The sequence below is a fragment of the Hyperoodon ampullatus genome (assembly GCF_949752795.1).
Source record: "Hyperoodon ampullatus genome assembly, chromosome: 2".
Classification (NCBI taxonomy): Eukaryota; Metazoa; Chordata; class Mammalia; order Artiodactyla; family Ziphiidae; genus Hyperoodon; species Hyperoodon ampullatus.
Genome location: NC_136915.1, coordinates 173,915,799 through 173,929,373, shown reverse-complemented (window position 1 = coordinate 173,929,373; position 13,575 = coordinate 173,915,799). Strand labels below are relative to the sequence as shown.

Genomic DNA, 13,575 nt, shown 5'->3' with positions numbered 1-13,575 from the left:
ACCCACACCACTATTCATCCATTTGGCGAAAGACATTGGCCGCTTCATAAAAAAGTAACGGTGCACAGATCCTAAGGTCGACAGACGGGGTTTCCATGAAAAACTTTCTCATGTCGGCAAATGCACCTTCCTCATGTGGACAGATTCCCCCCTTCCATTCGGCACTGAGGCCTGGTGGTTACTGCGGGAGAAACGGGCCCTCAGCACTACATTTGCACCATGACCCCTTTCCGTCAGCCTTTCTCCAGGTCCAACTCTCGGTATCAGTATGCAGCAGGTCCATCTCTGAAAGTCTTTTCAACAGTGACTAAGCAACCCCACCAGTACCCAGCTGGTCTGGATTCCCTGTGGGATTCAGGTCCTGAAAAGACAAGCTCTCCAGACACATCTGAGAGGAGCCGGCACTGGCCAGCGCAGGAGGATGCCTGCCTCGACCACAGAGGGGCCGCTTTGGCATTCCCAGCTCCTACCCTCCCTTGCGTCGCAGAAGCCTCTCAGCTGGGGCCACTCAGCTTGGCCACCCGCCTGGAGATGGTTACCTTAGGGGGCTTTTCCACAGAGAAGACTCTGGGGGGGTGGCTGTTCTCTGGCATCGGGGTGGGGAGGCGGTGAGAGCAGCTGCCACCTTTGCTTGGACCCCGCCTCCTCCGCCCCCAGCTTCACACCCGGCAGGACAAAAGGTCAAGAGTTTGTTCTGACTTGTTGGGCAAGAACTAGGCTGAATGTGGCTTCCCTGGGTGCTGTCCACCTCCCGTCAATTGTCCTCTTTATCTTAGGGTCTTCACTTGACACCCAGGCCTTTCTGATGGCTGCTGAGAAGACAAGGGCAGTAGAGCATGTTCTGAACCCCCTTTCATGCTCCCTCTCTCTGCTACAGGCTGTGCGTTGACCAGCCCTGAAGGCTTGTCCAGGGAATCCCCTCCTCCCTGCCCCCACCCACTCTGGGGGTGTCCCCAATGCTCAGGTCCTAGCTGTTTCAGCTTCCTCACCAGACCTCTGGAACTCTAGTTTAGTTGCCCCTTTAAGTCACAAGAAATTTTCCTCATAAAGAGCATCCCCACTCGTGAGATGAGAGTGGAAGCCCAGTGCAGTCTCAGAGGGGCCAAGGAGGATCTCATGGGCTCCCCCGGTGGCGGCCCCCTCTGCATTTGTGTCTCCTCCCTCAGAGGGAGAGGGTAAACCCAACAGGGAGGACCCAGGAGGACGGGGCCCTGGGGGCAGGCGTCCGGCTGAGGCCCAGCAGCTTGAAGAGTGCCTGGCCCGAGCAGGGAAACCAGAGGGTCAGAGAGCAAGCAGGGAGACACTGAGATGGACACAGAGACAGCACAAGTGGTGGACAGGGACGAAGGCAGGCAGAGCCTTCAGATACTGAAAAATAGACTTCATATACTTCAAATACTGAAAAATCAGGCAGCAGGGCTGATCAGACAGGTACAGGGAGCCCTGAGAGTTACAGGACTTGAAAAGGCCAAGCCAGGTTGGTGGAACAATGGGGAGAGTCCCAAGGAGGCCAGGAGACCTAAAGGTGCCTCCTCCTCCAGGGAGGCCTCCAGGGAGGGCCAGATGTAGGTCCCAAGTGCCAGGTTTTGAGAGGGAGGGCCAAAGCTGGAATGGGACCGTGTATGGGGAAGGCAGACCCCCTGACATCGCACTGGATTTCCAGAGTCTTCCTCGTGAAAGGCAGTCTGGAGTGGCGCAAAGATCCTGGGTTCAGCCAGACAGGCAGAGGTGACAGGCTGCTCGGAGGCACAAACTCGGCCCCTTCAGATCCCAACAAGGGCAAAGCAGATTGTATTGTAGCCCCGACCCGCTGGCTCCTGCTCTTCCCCGCCTCCCACCTCCTTTAGAGTAAGCAGACAGGACAATTGGCTCAGGCCCCTATGCTAAAATGTATCGAGTTCACAAAAAATAAAAGGGCAGGGGGAGAAAATGGAGAAAACCCAACTAAAAGCCACAACAGAAACAGAGTCTCCAGGCTGCTAGGATCTCCCTCTCAGACTCCCCCATCTGCTCTGTTCCACAGGGGCTGCCCAGCTGAGCCCTGCTGTCAGGGGAGGGCCCTGGCCCCCTCACAATCTGTCATCTCTGATACCACTTGGATCCCGTTTCTTCTGGAGCTGCCAGGGGCCATGGAGCTATCCTGCCTGTCTGTGGGCAGGGCCCAGGGGCCCAGGGATGGCATCAGCACCTGGCCTGGGAGGGGGGTGGTGTTGAGGGGTGGAGAAAAGGGTTTCTGTGTTGTTGGGCATCCACGCTGAATCTCAGTTTCCAATTTTTCCATACACCCCTCCTCCCCTGGGCTGCCAAGCCCTCCCATTTCCTGCCATCTGTGATGGGCGTCTCTGGGGAGCCCCTCTGTTTTCTGGCTTGCTAATCACTGCCTATGGACACTGGGAAAAGGCTGGTTTCTCTGCTCCTGGCAACTGTGTAGACATCCCCTGGGCCCATCTGAGTTCCTCTCTGTGCGGCCCAGGGCTGTGCTGCTTCCTCCCTTGGGCCCGTGGCCATCTCTGCCCACAGACTCGGCCCCTCAGCAAACGGGGGGCGGGGGATGTGGAAAAACAGGTGGTGGTGACCCCTGATTACTGCTTTACAGACCAGGGGTGCCCCCAGCCTTGACCCACGGAGTGAGCAACCTGCTCCCCCTCAGGTCCGGTGTGGCCCGGTGGTGAAGAACGTTGTCTGTGAAGTCGGAGGGACCTGGGTCTGAGGCCCAGTTCCAGCACTCCCTCGCTGGAGTTGTGTCCTCTCTGGGCTTCAGTGTCCCCATCTGTAAAATGAGCATCTGGGCCAGACGATTGCCCACAGGGCCCTGACACCCCCAAGTCAAGGAGGACTCTGTTGATCCACCACGTGCATTTTCCCGGCTGTTTCTCTGCCCTGTCATCTAGACTCTGCTATGACTGGCAGCTGGAAGCAGTCATGTGCAAGGCAGCTGGAAGGGCAGAGTGCTGACCTGGGTGCTGGGATGGCCTCCTGGGTCTGACCCCGAGACCCCGATCTCATTAACATGCCCTGACCAGCTGAGCAAACCAGCTGGGAGGTGAGGAGGCTGGTTGTTTCCAAAGTGATTTCAACCCTTTGTTCCCCAGGTCCCCACAGCAAGGACAAAAGCAAGCACTCAGGAATAGCCTGAATGCTCCCTGCTCATCCATTTGCTCATTCATTCACTGTATCGTGCAATCATTCGTTCTTAATGTGGCAGTGAAACACCATAAGGAATCACTGGAATTCTGGTTTCTGATCCTGGATCTGTCACTTATGAGCTGGGTAATGCTGGGCAAGTTACCTACGCTCTCTGGGCCTCTGTTTCATCATCTCTAATATGGGGAAAGCATGGCACCCGTCTCTCAGACAGTGCCTACGAAGCATTTAGCACTGGATAAGTGTTCAACGTTAAGTTGATCATCATTAAGTTGAGTATGTTGTTCATGGCCTCAGGAGACAGACAATAAGCAGATACCTGCCCACTCCTTAAAGTGTACACATGTCCCAGCAAGACAGGCTCCCTGGCTCTGAAGGCCAAGAAGAAATCTTCAACAGGAGTTTGGGTTTAATTTTTTGGCACAAATCTCTTCTCCTTCCTTAAACAAGGTGAAGGCTATTTATGGAAGTTTGAAACGGAGTCGCAACTATTTGAGTCGCTTAAAACCTGGTCTTGAAGTGAGTTCCCCAGGCTCAGCCGTGGAGGCTGCCATTTTGGAATGGAGGCTCAGCTGGTGGCTCTTGGGAGGGGAAAGAATGAGAAGGCCACATCCTGTTCTCTCTCAAGCCTCTCCCTCCCCACACAGAGCAGCTCCTGCACCCTTCCTCCCGCCCACGCCTAGGGCAAAGGAACATCTCATTTGTCTGTTTCTGGCAGTTCCCAGGTTTGCCAAAGGCTGTCCCTGTCACCACTCATGCCCTCAAGCCATGACCTCCTTGGCCTGCATGCCCCCTCAGGATGCTGCAGAGCTTGCAGACTGAGAATGCTGATTTATTGCTTCCCATTAGCCAGACCTCTGACAGCCTCTGAGCACCCCGGCCTGACACAGCCCACACGCCAGCTTGGAAAGGTCAGGTCTCAAGAGAGGAAGCCAGCCACCAAGGTGCCATCACGTGGCACATGGCCTTTTTTATTTTGTCTTAATCAGACAGCCTGAAAATTTCTCTTTGCTTCTGTTGACCATATTTAGACGTTTCTATCTACCTTCTCTTGTCTTCAGAGGCCATACATGATGCCCCCAAAAGTGCCCATGTGCCGACTGACCCTGGGGTGCTCAATGGCTCTGAGCACGTGGCTCTCTGAGGATGACCTCTCGCTGACCGTGCCCTTGGCTCAGGAGGGCACGAGGGCGGGAGCTGGGAGCCCTGATTCTACCAGCGCCTGCCCTCATGACCTCAAGTGACCTTGAGCACATTACTTATCTAATCAGCTTGCTTATCTAAAATGGGAAAAATGTTTACCCTAAATAGGTTCCATGATTGTTTGGGGATTATGTGAGGTCCCCTTATAAAGGGTTTCTTCTTCATGGTTTCTTTCTTCATGGTTTCTTCTTATAAGGAAACAAAATCATGGAAGTATATGTTAAAGATATACTAAAGATATATTGGAAAGAATATATTAGAAATCGTTTTGGACACGAATTATTTCACGTGTGGGTCTCATCGTCCACCCAGGCTGGAAACTGCAGACCTTCCTGAGCCTGGACAGCATGGCTTACATGCTCTAGTATCACCCCAGCCCCGAGTCCCTGGCTTCTCATCTGGGGCCTGACTGATACACCTCAGGAGGACCTGGGGGCGGGGCAGGCAGTCCCCATGAGGACATGGCTGAGTTGCAGGCAGTGCACCAGGGACTGGGAGTGGCCAGGGTCCTGCATGCTGCTCAGAGCCCACAGCTCGGGGCAGATCTGGGAGGGCGACCTCTGGGTGGAACAAGAGGCAGTAGCTACCACCCTCCGCTGAGTAAGAATGGAAAACAGCCCTGGCTCTGGAGGGTTTACAAAGCGAGTCTCTCTCCTCCCCTCTGGCTCTGAGCGGGGCTGTGGGAGAGCAGTGGCTGATGCATGAGGGGCCCCTCTCCAGAGGGTAAATGCTTCTCTCTGCCAGGGGAAGCCACAGGGCCACAACCTCCCTGTCCCTTGAGGCTGATCCAGAGTCACCCTCTAGTAATAATAACAGCCACACTCTATAATAATAAAAAAGTAACACGTGCACAGTACACTACAGTTTGGAGAGTTCTTTCACACTTTTCATCTCACTTGATTCCTGACCCCCATACAAGGAGACAAGACAGATCTTTTCATTGTCTATTTACATGCATACAAACTAGACACTGGATTGTTAAGGAACCTGCCAAAGGTCACACGGCTGAAAATCGAACCCAGGTTTTCTGACTCGAATCCCTGTGCTGGGGAGCCAGCTGCTATACCTTCAACTGGCACAGTGAACAGTTCCAACTGGCTTGTATCGGAGCCACCAAGGGAGCAGGGTCCACACAGCTAACACACTGGCCTGAGGGGGCCTTGGAAAAGGAATAATAGTATAAGAATTCCTGGGAGCCAGCGGAATGTCCTATGGGCTGATGGTAGAGCCAGGGGTCCTTCCCACCACCAGAAGGGGGTCCTCTTTTTCTTCCTAATCATCTGTCCAAACAGCAATTGTCTGGAGAGTTTGAGGGATGAACAGACTCACAAGTCCAGTAACTGAGTGGTCTGGGTGACTGTCTGCTGGGGTCCAGGGCTGTCCATCTGAGCTGACATGTGATCCCCAGGGAAGATTCTGGCGAAGACAGCACGGGGCTAAAACCTGCAGTCCAGACTGGCCAGCTTGGGGTCCCTGAGAGCTGAGAAGGCCTCCCCCTGCTCCCAGGGAATGAGCTTCTCAGCAGTGGATGGACCTGGTCCCTTGCCCTCCTGGCTCCACGCTCTCACAAAGATTCAGCTCAGCCACTTACTAGACGTATGCTCTCATCTGACCCCCCCTGAGCCTTAGTCTCCTCATCGGGTGTAATAGTAGCTTCTAGCTCCCAGGGTCATTCACAGGGAGGGTCAGACAAGATCAGAGCGCTACACAAATCAGAGGGAAAGGGGATATCTGGGATCTTGGCGTCTTACACCAGATTCTGCATTTCCTTATGCAATCGCCAGCCTTCTTTAAACTGGAACACGAAGCATCTGCAGACCTGACCCGCAAACAGCATTTGCCTCTGCTGTCACGTGGAAGGTCGCTGACGTCTTGCAGTCCAACACCTCCCAGCTCACCTGTCCCTGCTTTCTCCATCCCGTGTAGCTGTATTTCAGCATCCCAGGCTACACAAGCCACAACTCGTGGTTAACTCCCATTTATTTCTCCCCTTTTCTTTTCTGAATCATGCGTTTCCTCCCCCTGTTCCTCCTATACCTCCCCTCCAGCTCCAGAGTTGCGCTTTATCTCCAGAGAGCTTAATGCTTCCTGATAAGACCAGCTAATCCTCTGCTGCTCCTCTTTTGCGGAGATGGAGAAGATTAGAGGCAAAGGGTCAGGCCGCCTCCCCTTCAAGGGCACTCGGGACTTTAATAACGGAATTGGATCCTGCTTTCCCATCTGATGCTCTGGGACTGAGGGTCCCCATCATTTCTGATGAGGAACAGCTCTTGCTACTTCCGGATCATGAGGCCCCTGACTGGGGGGTGTAATGGGAATGGGGGATGGGTGTTGATGCAAGTCTCTGCAGGGAGACAGAGGAAGTAACAGATGTGAGCCCTGTGCTGAGGCGCATTGGACCTGGTAGGACAATGCACCTGGAGACTCATCAGGCTCCCAGGACAGATGAGCCGAGCTGGCCCTCAAGAGCAAAATGCCCAAAGGAGGCATCTCTATGACCGGTGAGAGCCACACTCACAGCCATGCCGCACAGGCAGCCGTGAACAAGGGGGGAGGTGTTCACTTTGGGGGCAATGACCCTACCAGGCAAGGTGTTGAAGTGATTGCTAGGGCCATCACCTCCAGAAGTCCTGGGGTTCAGGCCGCGAGTTAATGATGCAGGTGGAACTGTGCTACGACAAGGTTCCTATGTCCCATCTCCTTGGGCAGACAGTGAATGCCACTTTGTAGTAGGGGACGTGACAGTGAGGCTTCAGTGTTTGCTGTGGTGCTCAGAACACCTCAGGGTGACAGAAGAAGTGACAGACACGAGCCCTGGGCTGAGGAGTAGCGGATCTGGTGGGACGATGCAGGTCAAAATGACACAGAAGCACAGCGGAGTTAAACTGTATGTGCTAAGTGACTGCTGGAATGTCAAGAGTTGGACAGCTTTGTGGGGTTGCCGTAGGTTTTATATGAGAAGCTAATTCTGCAGAGGCATGATTTGTTGAAGAGTACACAGACTATTTGAGGTCAGAAAAATGGCTCCTTTATTTATTTTTATCAAATGTTTATGGAACATCTGCTATGGGTCAAGCACTGTTCACAGAGAATAAAATGGATATAATACCTGCTTCAATGGGGCTTATATTCTGGTAGATAAGTCAGATGTTAAATAAACATATAAGTACTTGCTTACTAACTGTAACAACTAAAAGAAGAGTGTATTCCTCAAGAGAACAGGAGAACCCTAATTTAAACTATGAACTCAGGGTTGCCTCTCTGAGCAGGTAACAGTTGAGACCTGAATGGAGAGTAGGCATTTGCTAGACAAGGGTGGGCGAGAAGAGCCCTTCAGACAGAGAGCAGCACGTGGAAAAGTTCTGAACTGGGCTGGAGCTGGTTCCTTTGAAGAAATGGAAAAAGGCTGATGGGGCTTAAGAACAGAAATCCAAAGAGTGGGAAGAGATTTTCAAGTTTTATCTTGCTTGCAATGGAAAGTCATTAAAGGGTTTAAGCAGCAAAGCGACAGCATTTATGTTTTTAAAGTATCACTCTGGCTAACATATGGGGGATAGACTAGAGGGAGGGCAAGAACGGAGGTGGCAGGTTTGGTCAGAAATCCTCTGTCAGAGCAAATGATAGGTGATGGGGACATGTGCTAAGATGGAAGGCGTTGACGTGGTGGCTGGATGAGGGCTATCCTGAGATGGGATCAGCAGGATGTGAGGATGGACTGGATGTCTGGGGAAGGATCCAGAGTGACACCCAGATTTTCAGGTGAAGCAATCCAGGGACTGGAGGTGTTATTTATTAAGATGGGAAAGAATGGTGGAGGTGCAGCTTTTGGGTGAGAGCTACAGCAGAGATCAAGAGTGCAGATTTGGGGCTTCCCTGGTGGTGCAGTGGTTGGGAGTCCGCCTGCCGATGCAGGGGACGTGGGTTCGTGCCCCGGTCCGGGAAGATCCCACATGCCGTGGAGCGGCTGGGCCCGTGAGCCATGGCCGCTAAGCCTGCACGTCCGGAGCCTGTGCTCCGCAACGAGAGAGGCCACACAGTGAGAGGCCCGCGTACTGCAAAAAAAAAAAAAAAAACAGAGTTCAGGTTTGGATACATTAAGTTCAAGATGTCTTTCATACAGCCAAGTAGAAATTGTACGTAGGCACACACACCTACACTGCAGGTGACTGTGTATCACAGAGACCATCTGCTGCTATTGGGATGGATGAAATTACTATCCATCCAGTATGGAATGAGAAATGTCCTGATAAACTGTACTAGGAGGTCAGATAGAGGAACAGCCAGAAAAATAGTGTGAAAGCTAAATGATGGAAGGAGTCAAGACACAGGAGGCTGTCAACTATGTGGAATATTGATGAAAAGGTGGGTGCGTCTCAAAGTGCCTGCTGGATCTGGCAACATGGAAAAGCCCAGACGAACTGAGCGAGAACAAATTTGGAACAGATAGAAACCAGCTTGGATTGAACTGAACAGTCAACAGAGGTGGGTGGGTATAGTCAAAGCTTCAACAGTGTCGGCTCTGAAGGAGGAGTAGAGAGGCAGGCAGGAGCTGCCTCCTGAGAGGAGTGAGCTCTGACCTCCTCAAGCTTCACCCAGGACAAGGTCCTCCAAATCCTACACCATCAGCCCTAAGCTGACCAGAGACTTCCCTACGGCTCTAGAAGACAACGCACATGGGCTCAAAGGGAGTGGGAAGGGCCTCCAGCCAGCCATTGCTGGCTCTCCCCTTGACCTCAGTTTCACCTTCATCCTTGGCACGTGAACCCCACTCTTTGTTCTTGGGTATTGTACTCTAGCGTGCAAAACTGTTCCATCATGGGGTCGGGGAGGGATGGATTGGGAGTCTGAGATTAGCAGATGCAAAGTATTACATATAGAATGGATAAACAACAGTCTTACTGTATAGCACGGGGAACTCTATTCAATATCCTGTGATAAGCCATAATAGAAAAGAATATGAAAAAGAATGCATACATAGGTATAACCGAATCACTTTGCTGTACAGCAGAAATTAACACAACATTGTAAATCAACTATACTTCAATAAAAGAAATTAAAAGAAAGAAACTGTTCCATTATAAAGGTCTCATGCCTCTACTGAGAAGCTCCTGTATGCCCAAGAGGCATGGAGAAGGTATGAAGATCCTCCTTATACTCTTCTGGTTAAGAAGACCTGACCTTAACCTTCTCTTTTCCAGATCTATTGTCCTAGGCCTGCCCCAACAGACCCTTTCTGAACTCATCTCCCGCATGCCCAAGAGGCATGGAGAAGGTATGAAGATCCTCCTTATACTCTTCTGGTTAAGAAGACCTGACCTTAACCTTCTCTTTTCCAGATCTATTGTCCTAGGCCTGCCCCAACAGACCCTTTCTGACCTCATCTCCCGCTGTTCTTCCCCTTGAAAGCTCCTCTACTACCTACGCATGCCCCCTTAAGACACCTTATATTTTCCTACCTCCATACCTTTGTTTTTCCCCTTTAGAACTAACTAGTCCCTCCTCCTTGCCTCGCTGAATCTTATCCACCTCTCACGTTCAGCTTGAGTCCTTACACATCTAGAAAACCCGGCCTGGTCCCCTGCCCCTCTCTCTGGCCTTTCTCCTGCACTGCTTGGGAGCACTGGCTTTTTCTGTGTGTGCCCCTACCTCCCACACTGAGGATCAGTGACGCTGCGTGCTTTTTCCTTTGTTTTCTTTGCTGGCGCTGGTACATCAGAGGTGCTTGGTAAATATTTGTTTATTGATGGGTTGATTGAGAAAATACAGTAGCCCTTTCTCCCTGAAGGATGAAGCCTTGCAGTGGTCTCAGCAGGGATGCATGACCAGGGCTCATCAGGGCCAAATGAGAAATAAGTGGGTGCCACAAGCATTCATAGCCTGCATCCTGTAGAATCATTGGAAGAAGTTCCAAGTCACTTGAGTTCAAGTTCAAATTAAGCTCCGGCCATCCTGACCATCAACTATTTCAAATGCTCCTGTAGAAACCTACTCTTTTTTGGAAATGTTGCAAATTTAAACCACAAAAGCTCATGTTTTCTTTTAGACCTATAGATAGAAGTTTCTTGGCATTTTAAGTTGCGGGTTTCCTCTGGCATAGTCCCTTTTAAATGTTGAAAAGGTAGCTTTCTAACCTACACTCTCTCATCGTGTCATGCTTCATGTAACAAGAGCATTGCACAGGGGTGAAAATTCAGCGTGCAGTGTTTTTTCCACTCAAGGTACTGGCTAAAGTGGACATAATAACTAATAGACTTCAGTGACTTTCATGCAATATGAGTTTCCATCAAAAAGTTTACACTGACGAAGTTTTCAGGGCAGAAACATTTTGTGGAAATTGGTTCAATCAAATCCGGGCTTCAAAGTGGCCTTAGACACATAGCAATTATTGCAGCCATGAAGAGACAGGTAGACCCTTGACCCATTTCTAAAATAATATGCTTTGTGATTTCTTGGGGACTATTTTTGCTCCCTGGCATCAACAACAGGAAAACCAAGAATCTTAAAATACTGAAAGTGGTAGTTTAAAGGCAAAACTTTTTCCCCAAATCCCAAAGGCAAGAATTCAGCAAGGAAGGGTCAGTGAAGATGTGACCCTCTGGGCAGGCACCGACTCATGCCCATTAAAGCAGGTTCCCATGAGGGCATATCCTCTCATAGTCAAGGAAGGTCAACTACCATGTCTGTTTATACTCACCTCGGCTTCTCCTGAGGTAGAATATATTTTCTTTTATGGAAAGAATGAGTTATTTGCTTTCTGATTACTAATTTACAAGAGATGTGAGGCAACAGAGAGCCTTGGCTGTGCAGTCTTGGGAAAAGTAAGGCTGTTTCGGCTCAGGACCTCCTAGCCTCCTCCAGAGGGGCCCCAGGCTGCAATTACAGCCCCCCAGCAAGGCTGCACACTGCCATTAGGGCCAGGCCAACAGGACAAAAGGGAGGGTGCCCTTGCCCTGTCTGGGGCTTTCTCTGATTTGGCTGGAAATAATAAGTTTCTTAAAAAAAATCTTTTAAGAGACACATGTGTTCAGATATGATCATTCTTTTGAGGGTGTGTCTGTTTTTAAATGGCAAGATTCACCTCACATAGTATGTCCCCCATGTCTCATATCCAGCTGCCATACAGAAAGGCAAGAACACTCTATGTGCAGAGGCACAGAGGAAACTGGGCTGTCACACATCTTCCTTAGGAAGGAACTTTCTCCAGCATTTAGCTTTTATGGTTAAAGAGAAAAGTTCAGACTCTTTGGGGTGGGGATGGGAGGGGGGAGAAACAGAGAGACCTGTCAAAATTCCTTTTAGCACCTACGACTAGTGTTAGCTTACATGCTCTCATAGTGCAATAAAAAGCCTCCAAACTGCTGTTAAAGAGATAGTCTGACCTTTTAAAATGGAAACTCTCCCACCTTATATCCATATTCAAAAGATGAAACTTGGGAACTCTAGAGTTTTAGGTTAATAATGAAATGAGGCTGCCTTTCCAGAACAGGGTTTCCCTACAGGCTGCAAGCTAATTAGGGTGCTCTAGACCTACACTGTAACAGCAGGTAGAACGCAGGCCCCAGACCTTTTAGCCATTGTAGTTGCCAACTGCCCATAGTCTACTTCTGAAAGGAGGCTGGCAGGGAGTCATGAAAATTTAGTAAATAAAAAAGTCCTGGACGCGACTGTCAGCAGCCTGCGGTTCCGGGGCAGGCTGTCGGCCCCTGGCGGCAGAGGAGTCGCCGCGATCTCGAGTCTCCACCGCAGCCGCCGAGCCCGGCGCGCACCCAGCGGCGCTGCTGAAAGAAGTTGGAGAGCTCCCAGATCGCCAACAGAATTCGGCGGTGGGCGCTGGGGAACCACTTCCAGCGTCGCAATCAGTAAAGTTTTGGAGTAAATAAAGACTTTAGACCGACAAGAGACCCATACTTTCCTTGAGCATAAGATACACACCGCACCACGCCAGCCAGAGGCTGCTCGCACAAGGCCATCAGCCCTGCTCCACCGGGACGCGCCCGGTGCCTTCCAGTTCCCACCACCCCAGTACTCGTCCAGAGGGAGCCGAGCCAGAAAAGCGGCTCTCCAGGGTTTGCGGTTCCGGATGCAAATGCCTCCAGGCTTCCCGGCCCGGGGGACAAGGGCTCGAAGTCAACAGTCGAGGGAACAAGGGCAGAACCACCAAGTCCAGCTGGGACACCCGGGACGTTCTCCTCCAAGCCCGCTCGGGTTTCTCCAAAGGACGCGCGGCACAGCCCACGCGCCCCCGGCACTCCACTCCACTCCTCTCTACAGGTCCCCCCCAAACTCTTCCCGGGAAGCCCCACAAAGCACAGGCGGCGCCCCGAAACTCCCAGGGCACTAGCCAGCCATCCCCACCTCCGTCTCTCGAATCCTCCTTATCGCACCGTTCTCGCGTTCATGGGAGTCAGAAGCAAACCACGAGAAAATGCCTTCGCGAGGAGCCTCCCTACACACACCCGCCCTGTCACTGAAACAAAAGCGTAGGGAGGAGGGAGATGGAAGAGGAGGCGGGAGGAAGGTTTAGAAAGAGGATGGGGAGGGCAGTAAAAGGAGCTGGGGAGGAGGGTCGGGATCAGAAGAGACCGGGGCCAGGGACCCCGCTCCGACTCCGCGCGGCCGGTCGCTTACATGCCCAGGTCGCTGTAGGTGTTGAAGAACTCCATCTGGTTGCATGCCTGGATCCAGCCCACCACCCAGGTTTCGTGGCGGGGGATGGGGGGCATGACCACGCGGGCCGAAGCTTTGAAGTAGGGGGTCTTGTAGCGCAGGACGATGGGCGAGGTCTCTTCGATGCGCGTGGGGCACTGGTCGATGGTGGCGCACACATCGTACACCACGATGTTCTCGCGCCGGATCCGCGCCTTGCAGGTAATGCTTTGGATACAGCCCATCCTGCCGCCCGGCGCCGGCGCGGCGCGGCGTGGGGCAGCGCGGGGGACCGCGCGGGCAGCCGGGGGCGCCCGTCACACCGGCATGGCGACGCGCCGCCCGCTCCGGGTCCGGCTCAGCCCGTGCCTAGGAGCGGTGAGCCGGCGCCGGGCATTCTCCGAGGCAGCCCCCTCCTCTCGCCGCCGTGCCGGGTCTCCGCTGCCCCGACGCCCGCCCGCCCCTGCCCACGCCCGCCCCCTCTCTCCAGGGCGCGGCAGGGCGCGCGGAGCGTGCGCTCCTAGGAGGCGGCGGGCGCCCCCGCCGGCTCCAGGGCCAGCGCGGAGGGCAGGGAGGGGAGCG

At 52.6% G+C, this 13,575-nt stretch overlaps 1 protein-coding gene across 1 annotated transcript in view; it reads right to left on the bottom strand.

The window, feature by feature from the left end:
• Window positions 1–13,238, bottom strand: part of FAM78B (family with sequence similarity 78 member B) — a gene marked incomplete at both ends in the record, with an annotated part of 87,892 nt that extends 74,654 nt beyond the window's left edge. The window contains one exon of the mRNA XM_079698404.1: window positions 12,976–13,238. Coding sequence (XP_079554530.1) covers window positions 12,976–13,238 — 263 coding nt within the window. The remainder of the gene's footprint in view (window positions 1–12,975) is intronic.
• Window positions 13,239–13,575: the final 337 nt, after the last annotated feature.